The sequence below is a fragment of the Trachypithecus francoisi genome, unplaced genomic scaffold, assembly GCF_009764315.1.
Source record: "Trachypithecus francoisi isolate TF-2019V2 unplaced genomic scaffold, Tfra_2.0 Lachesis_group14, whole genome shotgun sequence".
Classification (NCBI taxonomy): domain Eukaryota; kingdom Metazoa; phylum Chordata; class Mammalia; order Primates; family Cercopithecidae; genus Trachypithecus; species Trachypithecus francoisi.
Genome location: NW_022681459.1, coordinates 21,296,895 through 21,312,465, shown reverse-complemented (window position 1 = coordinate 21,312,465; position 15,571 = coordinate 21,296,895). Strand labels below are relative to the sequence as shown.

Below are 15,571 nucleotides of genomic sequence, written 5' to 3'. Positions count from 1 at the left end.
AGGCCCCATCACCCGTACTATACCTGCACAAGACAGCTAGATTCACGTGACTAAAGAGCACATCTGCAGAGACCGTCTTGGTGGGTCCTTGTGGCAAGGCATGTGGGAGACCCATTACCTCAGCTCTGTGCCCAGAGAAGCCGGAAACAGAGAAACTAGGTGACCTCCTCAAGGCCACAGAGCTGCTGAGCGCCAGAGGGAGCTGACTCTTCTACTCTTGGACTTTTCCTATTGCACTAAAACCTGATTCCCATCTTCTCTAACGCCCACTCCCAGGAAATCCTACAACATGAGAAGATTCAAATCTATTCTACAAATTGTTCTCAAAGAACTTCTACAAAGATAGTTATTACTATAGAATCAAATCTGTGACATGTATTTGAGGAAGTTGCTGTACACGGTAGGAGACAAAATTCCAAACTGTGAATACCCGGAGTAGGTATAACCATTTTTCTCTTGTGGATTAGGCTTGGGTTACGTACATTAGTCAAAAGCAGCACATTCTGTCATCTGCAACCCAAATGTTTAAAACGGATACACTAACGTTATGTGGACAGCACTGTTCACTGAAGTATTCTAAAGGCAAAAGTTAAAGAAATGTCAGGGAAAACAGTGCCAAGGTTAACAGGAAAAGGTTCCACAAGCGAGACTTGGTAAGTCCTCTGCTCCTAGGAGGGCCTAGTTTTGAACTCAGATCATACTCCATGAAGGGCTAGCATATCGCATCCCATCTGCAACACAACACTGCTAGAGTGTGTGCACAAAGGACACGCAGGCGCAATGGGGGTCTGAATGTGAAATTTTAAGAACTTCTAATAGTAACTGAACAGTACTCTTTACTGAGCCTATCAAAAACGTTTTCCAAGCACTTCATGAAGAAACTTACCCGCCTCTGTTGTGCTGCTGACTGTGGGCAGACATCCTATAAGGAAGCGCTTTTTCACCCAGGTTTTCCAAGTCTCTCACTATTGCTCCTCTGTCCATCAGGGCCTCTATCGTACGTTTCAAAGCAGCAGCAGTCTCTGGCTGTTTTTGTTTGTGTTTTTAAAGAAAAGAAAAAAAAAATCACAATTAATATAAGAGCTAGAATAATTAAGTCTGCTCAGTTCCAATCATAACAGCTCTACTGGTAGGGATCGTTGGGTAAAAGCAACAGAAGCTGGTTTTGGTTAATTTAAAATAAAACAGAGAGAATTTATTGTAAGGATATGAGATAGCTCACAGATACGAAGGAATATCTGAAGAACCAGGCTTCGGAGAGTTCAGGGACCAGGGCAGCTCCAGGGATCTGGGAGGCAGGAACTAATGAGTGGCTTCTTCAGAGCACCTCGGCCAGGCTGAATCAGTGCCAATCACTGTCAGTCCTTGTATCCCATGACTCAAAATTCAAATTCCAGGAGAAGAGCATCTTGTTGGCAGGACACTTGAACTGCCCATCCCACCAAAACTGTAGCCAAGGGAAAAGGTGTTGTCTCCCAAAGAAAAATTGGGAGATTGTAACCAAAAGGGGGAAATGATGATTAAGACCCAATCTCTGCCCTCATGGAGCTTACAATCTAATAAAGGACAGATCACAAAATACACATGTATGGAGAGCAGAGGGCAGAACACAGGAAACAGCATGGAGACCAGAGGGTTCACAGAAGGAAGAAACATTCAGCTGGGAGAAGGGTTTCACTAAGGAAAAAACTTTCCCTGAAAGGCGCCTGGAAAATGATGACCAGAGGTACAAAGAATGAATGAACCAGCAACTGAGCCCCAGTGATGGGGTTCAGGGCAAGGGAGTGCTGAGAAGACAGACTGGATATATGCTGGGCACAAGTCTGTGAGTAATTAAGGCCTGTTATAAAAAAAAAAAAAAAAAAAAAAAAGCTTGAACAATATAGAATCCCATCACCAAGAGATAGACTGGATGGTGAATTAAACTTTCTGGTGAATTTCTTTCCAGATATCTCTCTATGCATATGTATACACAAGGAATTTTTGGAAGAAAAGATATTTTATAAGGATAAGCCTGAAAACTGCAGTGAATGCAACGTGGAGAACGAAGGCAAGATGTGGCAAAGAAGGGCACCACAATCTGGTGGCTGGGACAGTGGAACTGTCATTACAGCTAAAAGCAGAGCTGGAGAAGCTGGTGAGGACAGTAAGAGATGAATCTGGTTTAGGACACACTGAGTGTCAGATGCCATGGCTCCCCTAGGTTGACCTCTCCAGATGTAAATCTTAAGCTCAAAGCAGGTGGATGAGAAATACACATTTCGCAGTCACCTGCACAGATGGCTCTCTGAAGCCCGAGAAGGAGGTGAGATCATTAGAAAGGGTGGAGGGGAGAGGAAAGGAGATCACCAGTGGAACCTTGCAGAGCACAAACATTTAGGGGCTAACAAGACGACTCAAAGTCAGAGAAGCAAATAGAAAACGTATCGTCAAACAGGACAAGGAAAATCGGGAGACTGCCTTGTCCAGAATGACAACGGGGTAGAGGACAGAGATCAAGAAAAAGCCGCAGTGTGGTAGCTGCACGGGCATTTAGCAAGATGGGGCCAGAAAGCAGGCTGCCAAGGTTCCCATGGTAGAGGTGTGAGAACAATGGTGAGGAGGAGAAAACGCCAGGGCTCCAGGGACAAGAAACTTGAGCAACGTGTTTTAGGAGAAAACACATGGGCAATTTGGTAGTCAAAGAGGAGTGGACCATGCAAGAGGATAAAATGTAGGGTTTCTAAAATAACAACGATGACAGCTATGATTTACTGGATAACTACTGTATGGTCTAGTGTCTTATTGTTACGTATCTTCACATACACACACACACACACACACACACACGCACGCACGCACACAAAGCCAAGAAGGTTTACAGATTTGGGACTGGATCTCTAGAGAGATGCTGACAGGGCAGCTAGTAAGTGGAAATGCCTGCTTCAAGGATAAGGAAAGCTGTGGAAACCCTTGGGGAGGAAGCCAGAGGTGCACCTTGGCAAAGACAAGGTGCACGTCTCCTCAAAGACCTAAGTGAAGTGGTGCAAGCAGGGAGATTTTAAAGTGCAGCCTTAAGAAAAGGCTACCTTCCAGAGGTTCATTTGGGGATCAAATGAAGAGAAAAGTGCAGAACAAGTTTAAGTGTGCATTCTGGCAACCAAACAAAATCCACTATATTTTTAAAATGTTCTTTCTAACAAGTGCTGCTAAAATGGTATGAAATGTGCTAAGTATTGGCTTAAGGCTTAGAAAAAAACATTCTTTACTTTCTTTTCATACTGAATTCCATTAGGGATTTTAAAAATTCCTACTGAATCATTGTTTATATATTTAACCAACCTTAAAACAGAAATTTCCTGAAGACAATAAAAATTGAGGTCAAAATCTCTTCCCATTAACACTAGGTAAAAGGTCTAAGGCAATTTACCCTTACGATTGTATCAAACACATTCCTAGACAGTTCTAATCATACGAAGACTACATTCTTCTCACTTTTCATTATGGTTCACAAAGACATCGCCATACATCTGCAGAGGACTCATTATTAGCAGCAGCACAGTATTTCATTTCACTGAAAATGCTGTTTCTTGACCTGGCATTACATCAATGAACTTATGATAAAGTAAAGGAACAGTTTATCCAAATAAAGAGCAAGGTCTCGGCTTTGTTACCTGCACTGAAAAAAAAAAAAGGAAAAAAACCTTTGATTGATTAGTTTTCTGATTAGCTACCCAAATAAATTTTAATTCCAGTTTTACCTGATTAAAAAGGAATATACCTCAATATCTTCTTAAGTTCCAACTGAAGTGTTTACAGTATAAAATTCATTACCCTCTTCTGAAGTAAGAGCTCATAAAGTAAAAACATTTTCTTCTTACATCTGTCTCAAAAAGGGGAAAGGCTACCTAACAAGAACATAACAGGAAAATAAAAATAAAAAAAATTGGTTTGCCTTTGGTATGTCAAGGTCAAACTGTAGACTACTGGAATGGCCACATTCATCTGACTTTAATTTCAAAACACCCAGAAGTCTAAAAAGACAGGTAGAAGGAGGAGTAAAAATAACGCCCCATAGACCTTACCTCACAATAAAGCAGGGTTGGCAAACCAGGGCTCTTCGGCCAAATCTGGCTTGCTACCTGTATTTGCAAATAAAGTTGGACTGGAACACAGACACTTCATACATCTGCATACTGTCTATGGCTACTTCTGTGCTAAAGGTAGATCTGTAATTACAAGAGACCATATGGCCCCAGAGCCTAAACTATTTACTATCTGGCCAACCCCTGTTCTACATTGTGATGGGCTGAGGGAAGCTGGCAGGGCCTTAATCCACTCACCCTAAAATGCACCACAAATAAAACCATGAGCCTGGGCCACTGACTGATGTATAGAGGGTGTATTCCTCATGGGATGTGTCATCAGGTAGACACATCGGGTACCACCTAACAAACACCATCAGTTTGGCTGTTCAACTCACTGCAGGGTTCGGAACTGATTCCATTAATCCACTATTCCATCTGCCAAGCTCCTAATGTCTTTATCAACTCAGGTTGCCAACTTGAATGTTCCTCATTCCGTGAAATCTACAGATGTATTAAAATAAAATTCTTACGCTTACAGGGGAAAAAGTTCTGCTCAATCCAGCACAATGTTCAACTTATAAAAGCATATAGTTTACAGGAAGCAAATGGTCTTGCTGCCATAATTCTCATTTATAAGGTCTCTGAACCACTCAATTCCAACTACTCTAAGAGAAGTTGTGCAGGCTTCTGAGGGGATTCTCTCACCCCTCAGTTGAAAGCAACTCCTTCAACTCTTTGCTTCAACCTACCAATGCATCCACGAAATACACTTTTGGCAAGGCACAGACTGAGGGCTGAAAACATTCATTTGAAAAAAAAAATACAGAAAAGTATGAATGAATGGGAATGGGAACTAGGAAAACTAGGACTATGACTCTAGTCCTAGCAAACTCATTAGTTTGTAGAACTCATTAGTGAATGAGTTATTAAATTTTATCAATTTTAAACTTGTACCTCAGTTTCCTCATCTGCTAAATTAGTAGTTCTCAATTTTCCTGTTGCTACAAGTTTCACATGAATAAACGACATTCATATTGCAATTCTCAACATCTGCTGCAGGCATACAAAGTTTGATGAAAGTCTATGGCCCCCCATTCTGATATCTTCATCACCCGAAATGCACCCCCATCCCCCAGTTCTCCTGATGTCATTCTTTTTTACTTCTAACAGCACTACAGCAATCTAAAAATATTCTTTCACCAACTAGAACGTAAGCTACAGAAGAGCAAGGACCTTTGTCTATCTTGTACATGACTGTATTCCCAAAGTCTAAAATGGTCCACACATCATGGAACAGGTGCTAGAAATAGCTGTGCCAACTGTACCTCCTTAAGAGGGTCTCTTGCTTGCTTACTCCTATTTTTCCTCAAGGAACTCTAAGTTTTCTTCTATCTCTAATATAACTTGAAGCCACTTTTCATATTTAACAAAGCTCACTGCCAAGGTGGTAACTGTAACACTGAGGCAAAATTACAATACTAATGTCTTCCCATTTACTTCACGCAGTACCAAAATGCTGTTCACACCAATACTGTATTTCAAAAATACCCACAATTCATCTAGAAGTGAAATTAAACATTAAATATTTTATACATTTCAAATATCAAATTCCAGTACACATACAAATATAAATGTTAAAATTACATTATTATAATTATTTGCTGATTAGGTAAGATAAAGTACTATCCCAAAATTTAACTAAATAGTATAATACTTAAAAAAAAAAAGGTAATTAATCCCAGAAAAAATTAAAGCTAATTTTTTTATATTAATTACTAAAACTAATGGTTAGCCTACAAAAGACAACTTAGAGAAAAACCCAACAGCTAACTTCAAATATCTGCAGGGCTATTATGCAAAAGGTAGATTTGTTTTATTTTGATTGGATCCCAAGAGTGGACTAGAATCAAAGGGTAAAAAATAGAGAAACCAAGCCGTATTTCGTAAACAAGAACACATTTCCAAAAATATATGGCTGCATGAAAATGAAGTGGGCTGCCTTATGAAGTAGTGACCTTCCCATCACTTGAAGTACACAAACAGATACTATGGCTTAACATCTGCATGGGTGGGAGGGTGAACTCAACAACTTCTTAAATCCCCTACCAAGACTAAATACTATTCTAGTAGTCTGAAGGACATTCTGCAGTGAAGCCAGTTTTGAAAACTGCAATTGCATAGTGATGAAGAATACATGTACTACTAGTAAAAGTTAATGCTGATGACTAGATTTATGCTAATGTACTAGTTGTTCTACTATACAGTGACCCTGGAGCAATACAGGTTGAAACTGTGTAGGTCCACTTACACAAGCAAATTTTATTCAAAAAATATATTAGAAAAATTTTTGAAGAGTCACAACATTTTGGGAAAAAAACTTCCTTTTTCTCTAGCTTACTTTATTGAAACACAGTATATAATACACATAACATACAAAATAACATTGGTAAGGCTTCTAGGTCAACAGTAGGCTATTGGTAAAGTTACTGGGGAGTCAAAAGTTTACACACAGATTTTCAACTATGCACACCCCTACACTGTTCAAAGGTCTAACTGTACATAAAGTGTAAAAAGAAAATAACAAAGTACAATGCAGAGAAAAACTCTTTTAATAAACCAATGCCGTGTGCTCTGCAAAAACAAAAATACTCCAAATTTTAAAATTTAAAAAATAATGTTGAAAAAAAAAATACTGCAGATTCATCGGTCAAGCTTTTCAAGTGGTCATTTAATTGTTAGGCTATAGTATAGAATTTTAAGAATTGCTTAAGTATATATTAACTAAAAAAAAAAAAGTACTCATGAATATGGTATTTATATAATCATCTGAGAAACAGTTACATGTAGGAAAACATCAAGCATCTTTATGGTGAAGTCATTTTAAAATAACTTAAATGGCACAAGTCAGGTGTACAGAGGAGATACATACATCCTGACACCTGCATGTGAAGTGAAAGGGCAAAGTGAATGATCTCTTACGGGCAGACCAAATTCTGTGGGTATCAGAAATGTAGGGTGAAACTCAGGAAACTGCCATTTTGGTTCAACTTAACATTTATCTGGAAACATTCCTCTCAAAGTGTCTTCCTCAAGACAAGTATGTCCAAGCTGCTCGCTGGGAAGCCCATCTCCAAAAGGGTAGCTGCAGGGAAATGGAACACCAAGTCTCTGTCCCTAAAAGGTCTGTCATACAGATAGGAAGACATATACTTGTAAGTTACTCATAAAAGGCAGACTGAAACACAGGCAATACTGATGTGAAAAGCAATGATGCCACAAGAACTCAGAAGAAGGAATTACTACTAACTGGTTAAAGAAAGTAGTTTTCAGCCAGACCCTGAAAAATGGAAACCCTGTCAGGAGGGGAAAGAGGGCTACTTTGGGTGCTCTCAGAGTGGGTCTGAACTAACAGCAGACAAAAGAAAGGAAGGGAGAAAATTCTGACGAAATTTGTATTTGGGACAGAATCAACATGGGTACTAAATTTAGTATAGGTAGAAGCCATTGTTTTCTTCCACCTATGGCACTGTTTTGCCTAGAACAATAAGATTTCAGTTTCTTCAAACACTCACCTACACTGCTGGTAAAAAATGTAAACTTTCTGGAAGGCAATTTGGCAACGTATATTAACTTAAAATGTGTATACCTTTAACCCCACAGCGACTTCTAGTGTGGGGGATCAGTCAGAGTGGTGGGAAAAACTATAGGGAAAGGACCCAAACCTTCTGAAAGGTTGGAAGGTTCTGCAGAGCCCAAGGGGAGAACAGTTGAAGGCAGCAGTTCTATAACCCTGAGGCAGAGGCCGAGGAGCAGGTAAAACGCAGTGCAGGGGAATTTTATCTTAAACAGGCTTATTTATGTTGACCGGGAACTGACCTTTGATCGTCGCCCACATGACGTTTTCTGAAAGGGGAGCAACAAGTGTTAATTACCTAGAGGTTGTGTTTGCTCTAGGTTTTCAGCCTTGTGCGGGCACTGAACAAAACCAAGCAGCTCCAGCTTCTTGGGGCTGCTCTGGCCACTAAAGCCAGTCAGTCAACTAGCTGTTCTTACACTGCATACCTGTGTCTGAGTACTCATTTCATCCATAGGCCAGGGTCTGCGCGACAGACCTGGCATTCTAGGAATTTAAGAAAACTACCATACCCATGTACCAGACTTAGCTATGAAAAATGCTCTTCATAAAGTTATTAGGGTAGTGAATGAATGGAAATCTAATTGTCCAGTAGGAGACTGGTTCAATAAATGATTTCCACTGATTGAATAAGTACTATACAACCATTTTAAAAATCCACCAAGATCTCAGAAATCACCACTAAAGAACTTATTAATGTAACCAAACACCACCTGTTCCCAAAAACACCTATAGAAATTTAAAAAAAATTAAAAAAACCATGGATGATTGGGAGGCTGCAGCAGGCAGATCGCTTGCGCCCAGGAGTTTGAGACCAGCCTGAGCTATATGGTTAAATCCCATCTCCACGAAATACAAAAAAAAAAAAAAAAAAAAAATTAGCTGGACATGGTGGGACACACCTGTAGTCCCAGCTACTCAGGAAGCTAAGATAGGAGTATTGCTTGAGACCAGGGAAGATGAGGCTGCAGTGAGCCATGACTGTGGCACCACACTCTATCCTGGGTAACAGAGTGAAACCCTTTCGGGGTTGGGGTGGGGAATGATCCTCACATACTGGCATAAAAACATTTTAATAAAATAAAATCAGCATGGAGAGTACATCCATATATTTTCCAAAAGAAAAAAGGACTATGTAGACAAACATGGAAAAAGTATGGATGACTATGCAAGGTATTAGTCCTCCCTAGATAGTAAAACAAGTGGAGTATTCCTTTTCTTTTTTTCTTTTACACTGATTTCTTTTATGATGAGCAACTAAAAGGTGTTTCAGAGACAAACTTCTTTTGAAACAAATTCCATTTTTCCTTAAAAGAATTTCTTCTCCTAAGTCTATCCAAACCACTATCTTGCCACGGATGCCATAATTTGTAAATCCTGTCTTCAAGTCCCAGATCTAGACTTGAACACTGAAAACTCATTCACTGACTCCATGTCCATCCAGGCTTTTAATAATACAGTAATAATCAGAGAGGTATAAACAGGTGGCTTCCAGAGGTTACTGAAAGAGCCTTGCAAGCTGGTACTTCCAGCATCATTAATTATTACAACTGGTTACTCTGTCTCTTGGGTAATGAGAAGAAAAACTGGGATCCAGAAGTACTGGTCCCAGAATCAGAGCGCACCAAAAAGACGTGACAGGACAAGACCAAGTCTGGCCCTGACACCACAGTGGCCAGTGGAGCCAAGGGATGTGGAAACAGGAGCCTGCCCATTCTATGGCCATGTGGCCAGGAATAAGGCTCTTGAGACCTGGGAAATCCAACATTAAGAAGTATTCTTTGGGCTACATGATGAAAACAAAAAGAACTCAGGGAAGAATGGAGGTTAAAAAGAAAACAGGAGCAAGAAGCCAATGACTGGTCCAGTAACTGATCTGAGTTCAGCACAGATGAATCCTGGGCCAAAACGAAGGACCCAAGAACAAGGCAGAGGCATCGTTATCTTCTCAGTGAGATAATGCATGGCTGAATTTGCAAAGGTAAAAAGCAGATGACTGAGCAGTAAAGCTACTTGAGCTGCAAGGTAGGCAAAATGCCCTTAAGTCATAAACTACACTTACCCATCCAAGGGGCGCCTGCACCAAGTGCATGCTAAGTCATCAATATCAGCATCGGAATCAAAAGGCTATGAGCGAATACAGTTTAAAAAACGAACGCACTGGGCAAGAGGGAAGACATAATTATAGGAGATCCAACCTTGTGTGAACTTACTAGTTGATAGCTATGTATTAGTCATGTGCCTGGGTTAACATTAATCTCTGTAGTTCAATGATAATGTACCTTTGTTCCTTAATCAACTAATCTCCGAGGTTTCAAATCAAAGAGTATCATTCAAATGTCAATCATTTAAGGACAAATTTGGGGGCTCACTTGCATATAATCAATCATTCCTTTCATGATTTTGGATAAGTCAAAGGATAAGAGGAGAAATCACCAAGGAATTCCTCAGCACTGGAAAATACCTGGGAGCTTTAAAAATAAAGATGCCTGCATCTTACCCTCAGATATTTCAATTCAATTGGCTTACGGATTCAAAAATCCTGGACACTAAGATTTTTTTTTAAAGCTCCCCAGGTGCAAACAAAAGTGAGAACCACACTCCAGTAGGAAGCTAGCTGGCTTCTCATCCTCCCAAAGATGAATGACTCTGGCTGAATTGCAGTTTGTAAAAGATTTTAAAGCAACGATCTTCTCCAACACTAATTTAAGGAACATAGAAGTTTCACTCTTTCTCACCAACAATATTGGACTCTTGTCTGAATGTGAAATGGAGAAATGACAACCCCAGTATCTGTGGTAAATACTACTGCATCAGCTAGAAACAAGCCAAAATGAAGGTACTCTGCTTGCTATTCTGAGGACATTTTAAAGTCCATGATCCTCTTGCTGAGAGGCTTCCATTTCTATACTCCCCATCCCCCTTCAGAGGCACTCACAGATAAAAGATAAACGGGAAGATTGGCAGGAGTCCTGGTTACTATGACAGCAAGTAAAGGAAAGGAAATGCCTAAGCTTGTGAAATGGATAGTGGGAGCAGGAATCAGGTAGGCATTACTGAGCCACCTGCCTTGTTGATTGCGCACCTTCATGCACAATTCAGTTCCCTGCCTTCACCTTATATTTCAACCTCTCCACAGGGTAGAAGGGAGACAGCACTAGTATGACAAGAAATCAGGGGAGGGAGCAGTCAACCAAAGATTTAGATGGTAGAGACAAAAGGTTTGTAAGAAAATGAATCTTCTACATACCCATGTAAAGTTTAGCAAAAATATCACCTGATGGACTGGGTTAAGAGAAGTTCTTAAAATCATACATTCATAGAATGACAAACATGGACTTTGACAAGAAAGTCAGATTTGCATAATTTGCTAAACAGAACAAAAGCATGTCCATAAACTAGGCCAACTGCAGTGTTGCTCAAATTCAAGTGGTGGGAGGAAGGTGCCTAATGAACTGCTCTACTCTGCAGAGCAGGGAAGAGAAAGAGCACAAAACACAAAGGAATTATAGGAATAAAAACATGCATCAGCTACTTTTTCAGATGCCACATATGAGGGAGATCATGTGTTGTCTTTCTGTGTCTGGCTTATTTCACTTCACATAACGTCCTCCAGGCTCATCCATGTTGTTGCACAGGATTTCCTTTTTTATGGCTGAAGAGTATTCTATTGTGTATGTATACCGTACTTTATCCATTCATCCGCTGATGGACACTTAGGTTGATCCACATCTCAGCTATTGTGAATAGTGTTGCACGAACACAGGAATACAGATACCTCTTTGATGCCGATTTTATTCTGTTTATCCAGTAGTAAGACTGCTGGATCATACGAACATTCTATTTTTAATATTCTGAGAAATCTCCATACTGTTTGTGACAATGGCTGCACTAATTTATTTCCAACAACAGTGTGCAACAGTTCCTTTTCTCCATATCCTCGTCAACATTTGTATTTTGTCTTTTTCATAATAGCCATCCTGACGGGTATGAGGTGATATCTCAATGTGGTTTGTTTTTGCTTTTGATAGAGACGGGGTTTCACCATGCTGGCCAGCCTGGTCTCGAACTCCTGACGTCAAGCGATCCACCCACCTCAGCCTCCCAAAGTGCTGGGATTATAGGCATGAGCCACCACGCCCAGCCTCAATGTGGTTTTGTGTTTCTCTGAATTATGCTAAATGAAATAAGGCAAAAAAAGACAAATACTGTACAATCTCACTCATGACATTTAAAAGACTTGGTCTCATAGAAGTAGAGAGTAGAATGGTGGTTACCAGAGGCTTAGGTGGTTATGGGGAGGGGGTACTGGGAGCTGCCAGTCAAATGACACATAATCACAGATGGAGGAATATTTTTTAAAGTGTCCAGAATAGACAAATATAGACAGAAAGTAGATGAGTAATTGTCTGGGCCAGGGGATAGTGGGAAGAGGTGTGGGGAGGGAGAATTGGGGAGTGACGACTAATGATTATGAATGTTCTAAAACTGACTGTGGTGATGGTTGCACAACTCTGAACAAACTAAAAACCACTGGATTGTACACTTCAAATGGGTGAATTGTAAGATACACGACGTTTATCTCAATGAAACTTTTTTCAAAAAGATCCAGCTACCTAATATAAATGTGCCTTTCTTCTGTAACCCCTTAGATATCTCCCTCATTCCACATACATCTTGCAAGTGTAATTATTTAGGAGTCTGTCCCCATGCTTAAAGTTCTTCAAGGTTGCTTCTTACTCATGGTTATCAGATGCTGGAGGTCCAAAGAACCTGGCTTACAATACATGTTCAATAAATGTTTGATGACTATGTAAGTCAAAGAATAAATGGAGAATTGAGAAATAAAAGTTGCTAACTGTACTTAATACAACTAGAAAGGAAGAAAGGATTATACTGAGTCATAAAATTTAAAAGATCTTCACTGCAAAGATGAAAACAGGATATTTTTTGAAAGACAGAGATGCATAATGAAGTTAATGCACACCCCACTAGTCAAAAGGAGAGATGCAGTGTAAAAGAACTAGAAATAATAAGACAAAAGACAGAAACAAAGGCTAAGGCACAGACAGAAACACTTAACAGCACATCCAAACTTCTGAAAATTCTTGGGATTAAAATACAAAACCCAATGGGTGTTCAACTCCTGAAGCACATGGGGAACAACACAGCAACAAAAAAACCTCAACTCTGAAAAGCCATGGAAAACTGGAAATGGAGTCAGCAAGCCCTATGAAGAGCCAACAGGACTTTACAGGGGGCCTACCTTAGGGTGTGCCAGTGAGATTCCAAATTAGACTCGGACAGGGGGCAAGCCCTAGGGAATGGTGGCTCTCATTTTGTTGCATTATGGGCAGTGTCTCTCCTCAATTACTGAAACATGGAGGCCACATCTGAAAAGGAACCTCAACTGCCTCGAAGTTATCCAGAAGAAAAAATAAAAGAGCAAGATGGTGAAGGGTCTGAAATCTACGCCCTGGGCTGTACACCCAGAGTGAAGAACATGCTGTCTGATTTTGAGACTTCGGAGCACACTTATCTTCAACATTTCTCTTCAAATAAAAGTGGAGGAGGGGACAACACTTCAGAGGCAGAACTTGGGAATAAAAGCCAGAGACAGATTAAAGGTCAATCAGAAAATCCCTTCAAGTTTAGAACTTTCTGAAAGTGGAATGAGGCTCCCTGGCGGGAAGGGGGTGGTGGTGCTGGTTATGTTCTATTTCCTATGGGTGGTGGTGACATGGGTATTTGCTTCACAATTACAAGTGATTCTCATTACTCATGGAATCCATATATGCCAATTTGCCTACTTGACAGAATTTATTTGTAGCCCCCAAATCAATACTCCCAGCAATACTGCAGTCATCTGTAGATATGCACACGTGCAGAGTGTGGTGGAAAATTGCAGTCACTTATTGCACACATTCCCAGCTGAGGCAGAAAAACACAATGTTCTGCCCTCGTTTCAGCTCCCATATCATGAACAAGTGTCCTTTTGCCGTCTATTTAGTACCATGTTTTCTGCATGTGTGCTTTCTGGGGGTCATTTTGTTTTTTAAAATGGCTGCCAAGTGTAGTGCTGAATGGCTGTCTAGTGTTCCTAAGCTTAAGGATGTGATGTGCCTTAGGGAAAAACTTTGTGCTAGATAAGCTTTATGCAGGCATGAGTTCTAGCGCTATGGGTCTTGAGCACAAAGTTATCATTGTTATCAATGTTATCGACAATTAGTAACTATGGCGTCTTTAAACAGAAACACACATAAATCAAGGTCATGTATTGATTGACAAAAATGTATTGACAAAAATGACATGACCATACACTGGAAGGAATCTAACGCAAGGGCCAATGATTCCGAATTCACTCATGCAGCGTTCGAGATAAATTTACAGAACATAACTACCACAAATAAACTGTGTTTACTACCCTGTACATGTGTCATTGTATAGAATATGTTAAAACAATAAAATAGCTTTGATGGGTGGTATTCACACATTGTATAAAAGAATTACCTATACAGTCTTTTTATTTTTTTTTTTTAATGAGACAGGATCTCACGCTGTTGCCTAGGCTGGAGTACAGTGGCACAACAGTAGCTCATTGTAGCCTCAACCTCCCAGGCTCACGCAATCCTTCCACCTCGGCCTCTTCAGTAGCCAGCCTCTTGAGCAGCTGGGACTACAGGTGTGCATCAGCACATGTGGCTAACTTTTGCGTATTTTGTAGATATGGGGTTTTGCTATGTTGCCCAAGCTGGTCTCGAACTCCTGGGCTCAAGTGATCCACCAGCCTCAGCCTCCCAAAAGTGCTGCGACTGCAGGCAGGAGCCACTGTACCCAGCCAACTACTGAGCCAAAAGTGCTGAGATTGCAGGCCCCTTTGAAATGTGAACAATTTGCATCGTTTTGCACTTAGAAATCAGCAGAATGTTAAAACTCCAACAGTGCTCCTGGTAGTCAACATGTTATCTCAGGGAAGGGCAGAAATGGGCAATAGGCTCTGCAATTTCAACCTTCGAAAGGTTAAAGAGTGAGTACCAGAATTTCCAGGCAAGGCAGAGGATTCAACACAAGCACCTAATTATGCTCCCACCTGAAAACCTACTAGAACCACTGTAAAGAGATTGTTTTCAGCTTTATGGAGGTATCATTGTCAAATAAAAATGATACATATTCAAAGTAAACAATGTGATGTTCTGATGCACCTATTGTGTTTTTTTTTTAGGTACAACCTTACAGGAATACAAGAAGAAAAAGCAGCAATAATATTTTGGAAGAAAGGAAGTAGAAGTAGAAAATCAATAATGGGAAAAACTAAGAATCAACCAAACCAACACCGGGCACCTCTGGGAAGTGGGGGTGAAGTGACACTAAAATAAATTGGTTGAGTTTAAGGACTAGTTGGATCCCGAGATGCATATTTGAAGGTTTATACTCTGTGGCAGATAGAAGAGGGCTCTGCATTGGAGGGCACAGGCACAGCTCTAAATGGTAGTACTGTACCAAGAAGACATTAAGGAAAAAATGCACGCTGTGAATGCTGGGGCCCCTGTGTTCTTTCCCCGCTTGGCTCTCACAGTCATGACAAGAGGCCTTTTACTCTTCAGTTTAAAACTCAAAACATTCTGTGGAAAGCCTGACTTATTCTAAAGATACCACAGGACTTAACCCAACACACGGCCAGGCCGTTGCAGGCCCAAGCGTGATGTCAGCATGCTCCACCCTATTAAAAATAAGCAGATCAGCATATATCGGAGAAAAGCCTTTTACATGGAAGATTAACACAGAAAAAAACTATCTTGAAGTAAATAACGCGGGAATGGAAGATGACAGTACCTTCAGAGATGAGAAGATACAAGATATAAGAATAAGA

General features: G+C 40.4%; 2 protein-coding genes across 2 annotated transcripts in view; both read right to left on the bottom strand.

Moving 5' to 3' along the window:
- MRPS6 (mitochondrial ribosomal protein S6) overlaps positions 1 to 15,571 on the bottom strand; it is a 66,795-nt gene that overhangs the window by 15,917 nt on the left and 35,307 nt on the right. Inside the window, exon 2 of the mRNA XM_033232390.1 lies at positions 887 to 1,026. Coding sequence (XP_033088281.1) covers positions 887 to 1,026 — 140 coding nt within the window. The remainder of the gene's footprint in view (positions 1 to 886; positions 1,027 to 15,571) is intronic.
- Positions 1 to 15,571, bottom strand: part of SLC5A3 (solute carrier family 5 member 3) — a 66,705-nt gene that overhangs the window by 15,912 nt on the left and 35,222 nt on the right. Inside the window, exon 3 of the mRNA XM_033232389.1 lies at positions 887 to 1,026. The gene's annotated coding sequence lies outside the window, so the exon portion shown is untranslated. The remainder of the gene's footprint in view (positions 1 to 886; positions 1,027 to 15,571) is intronic.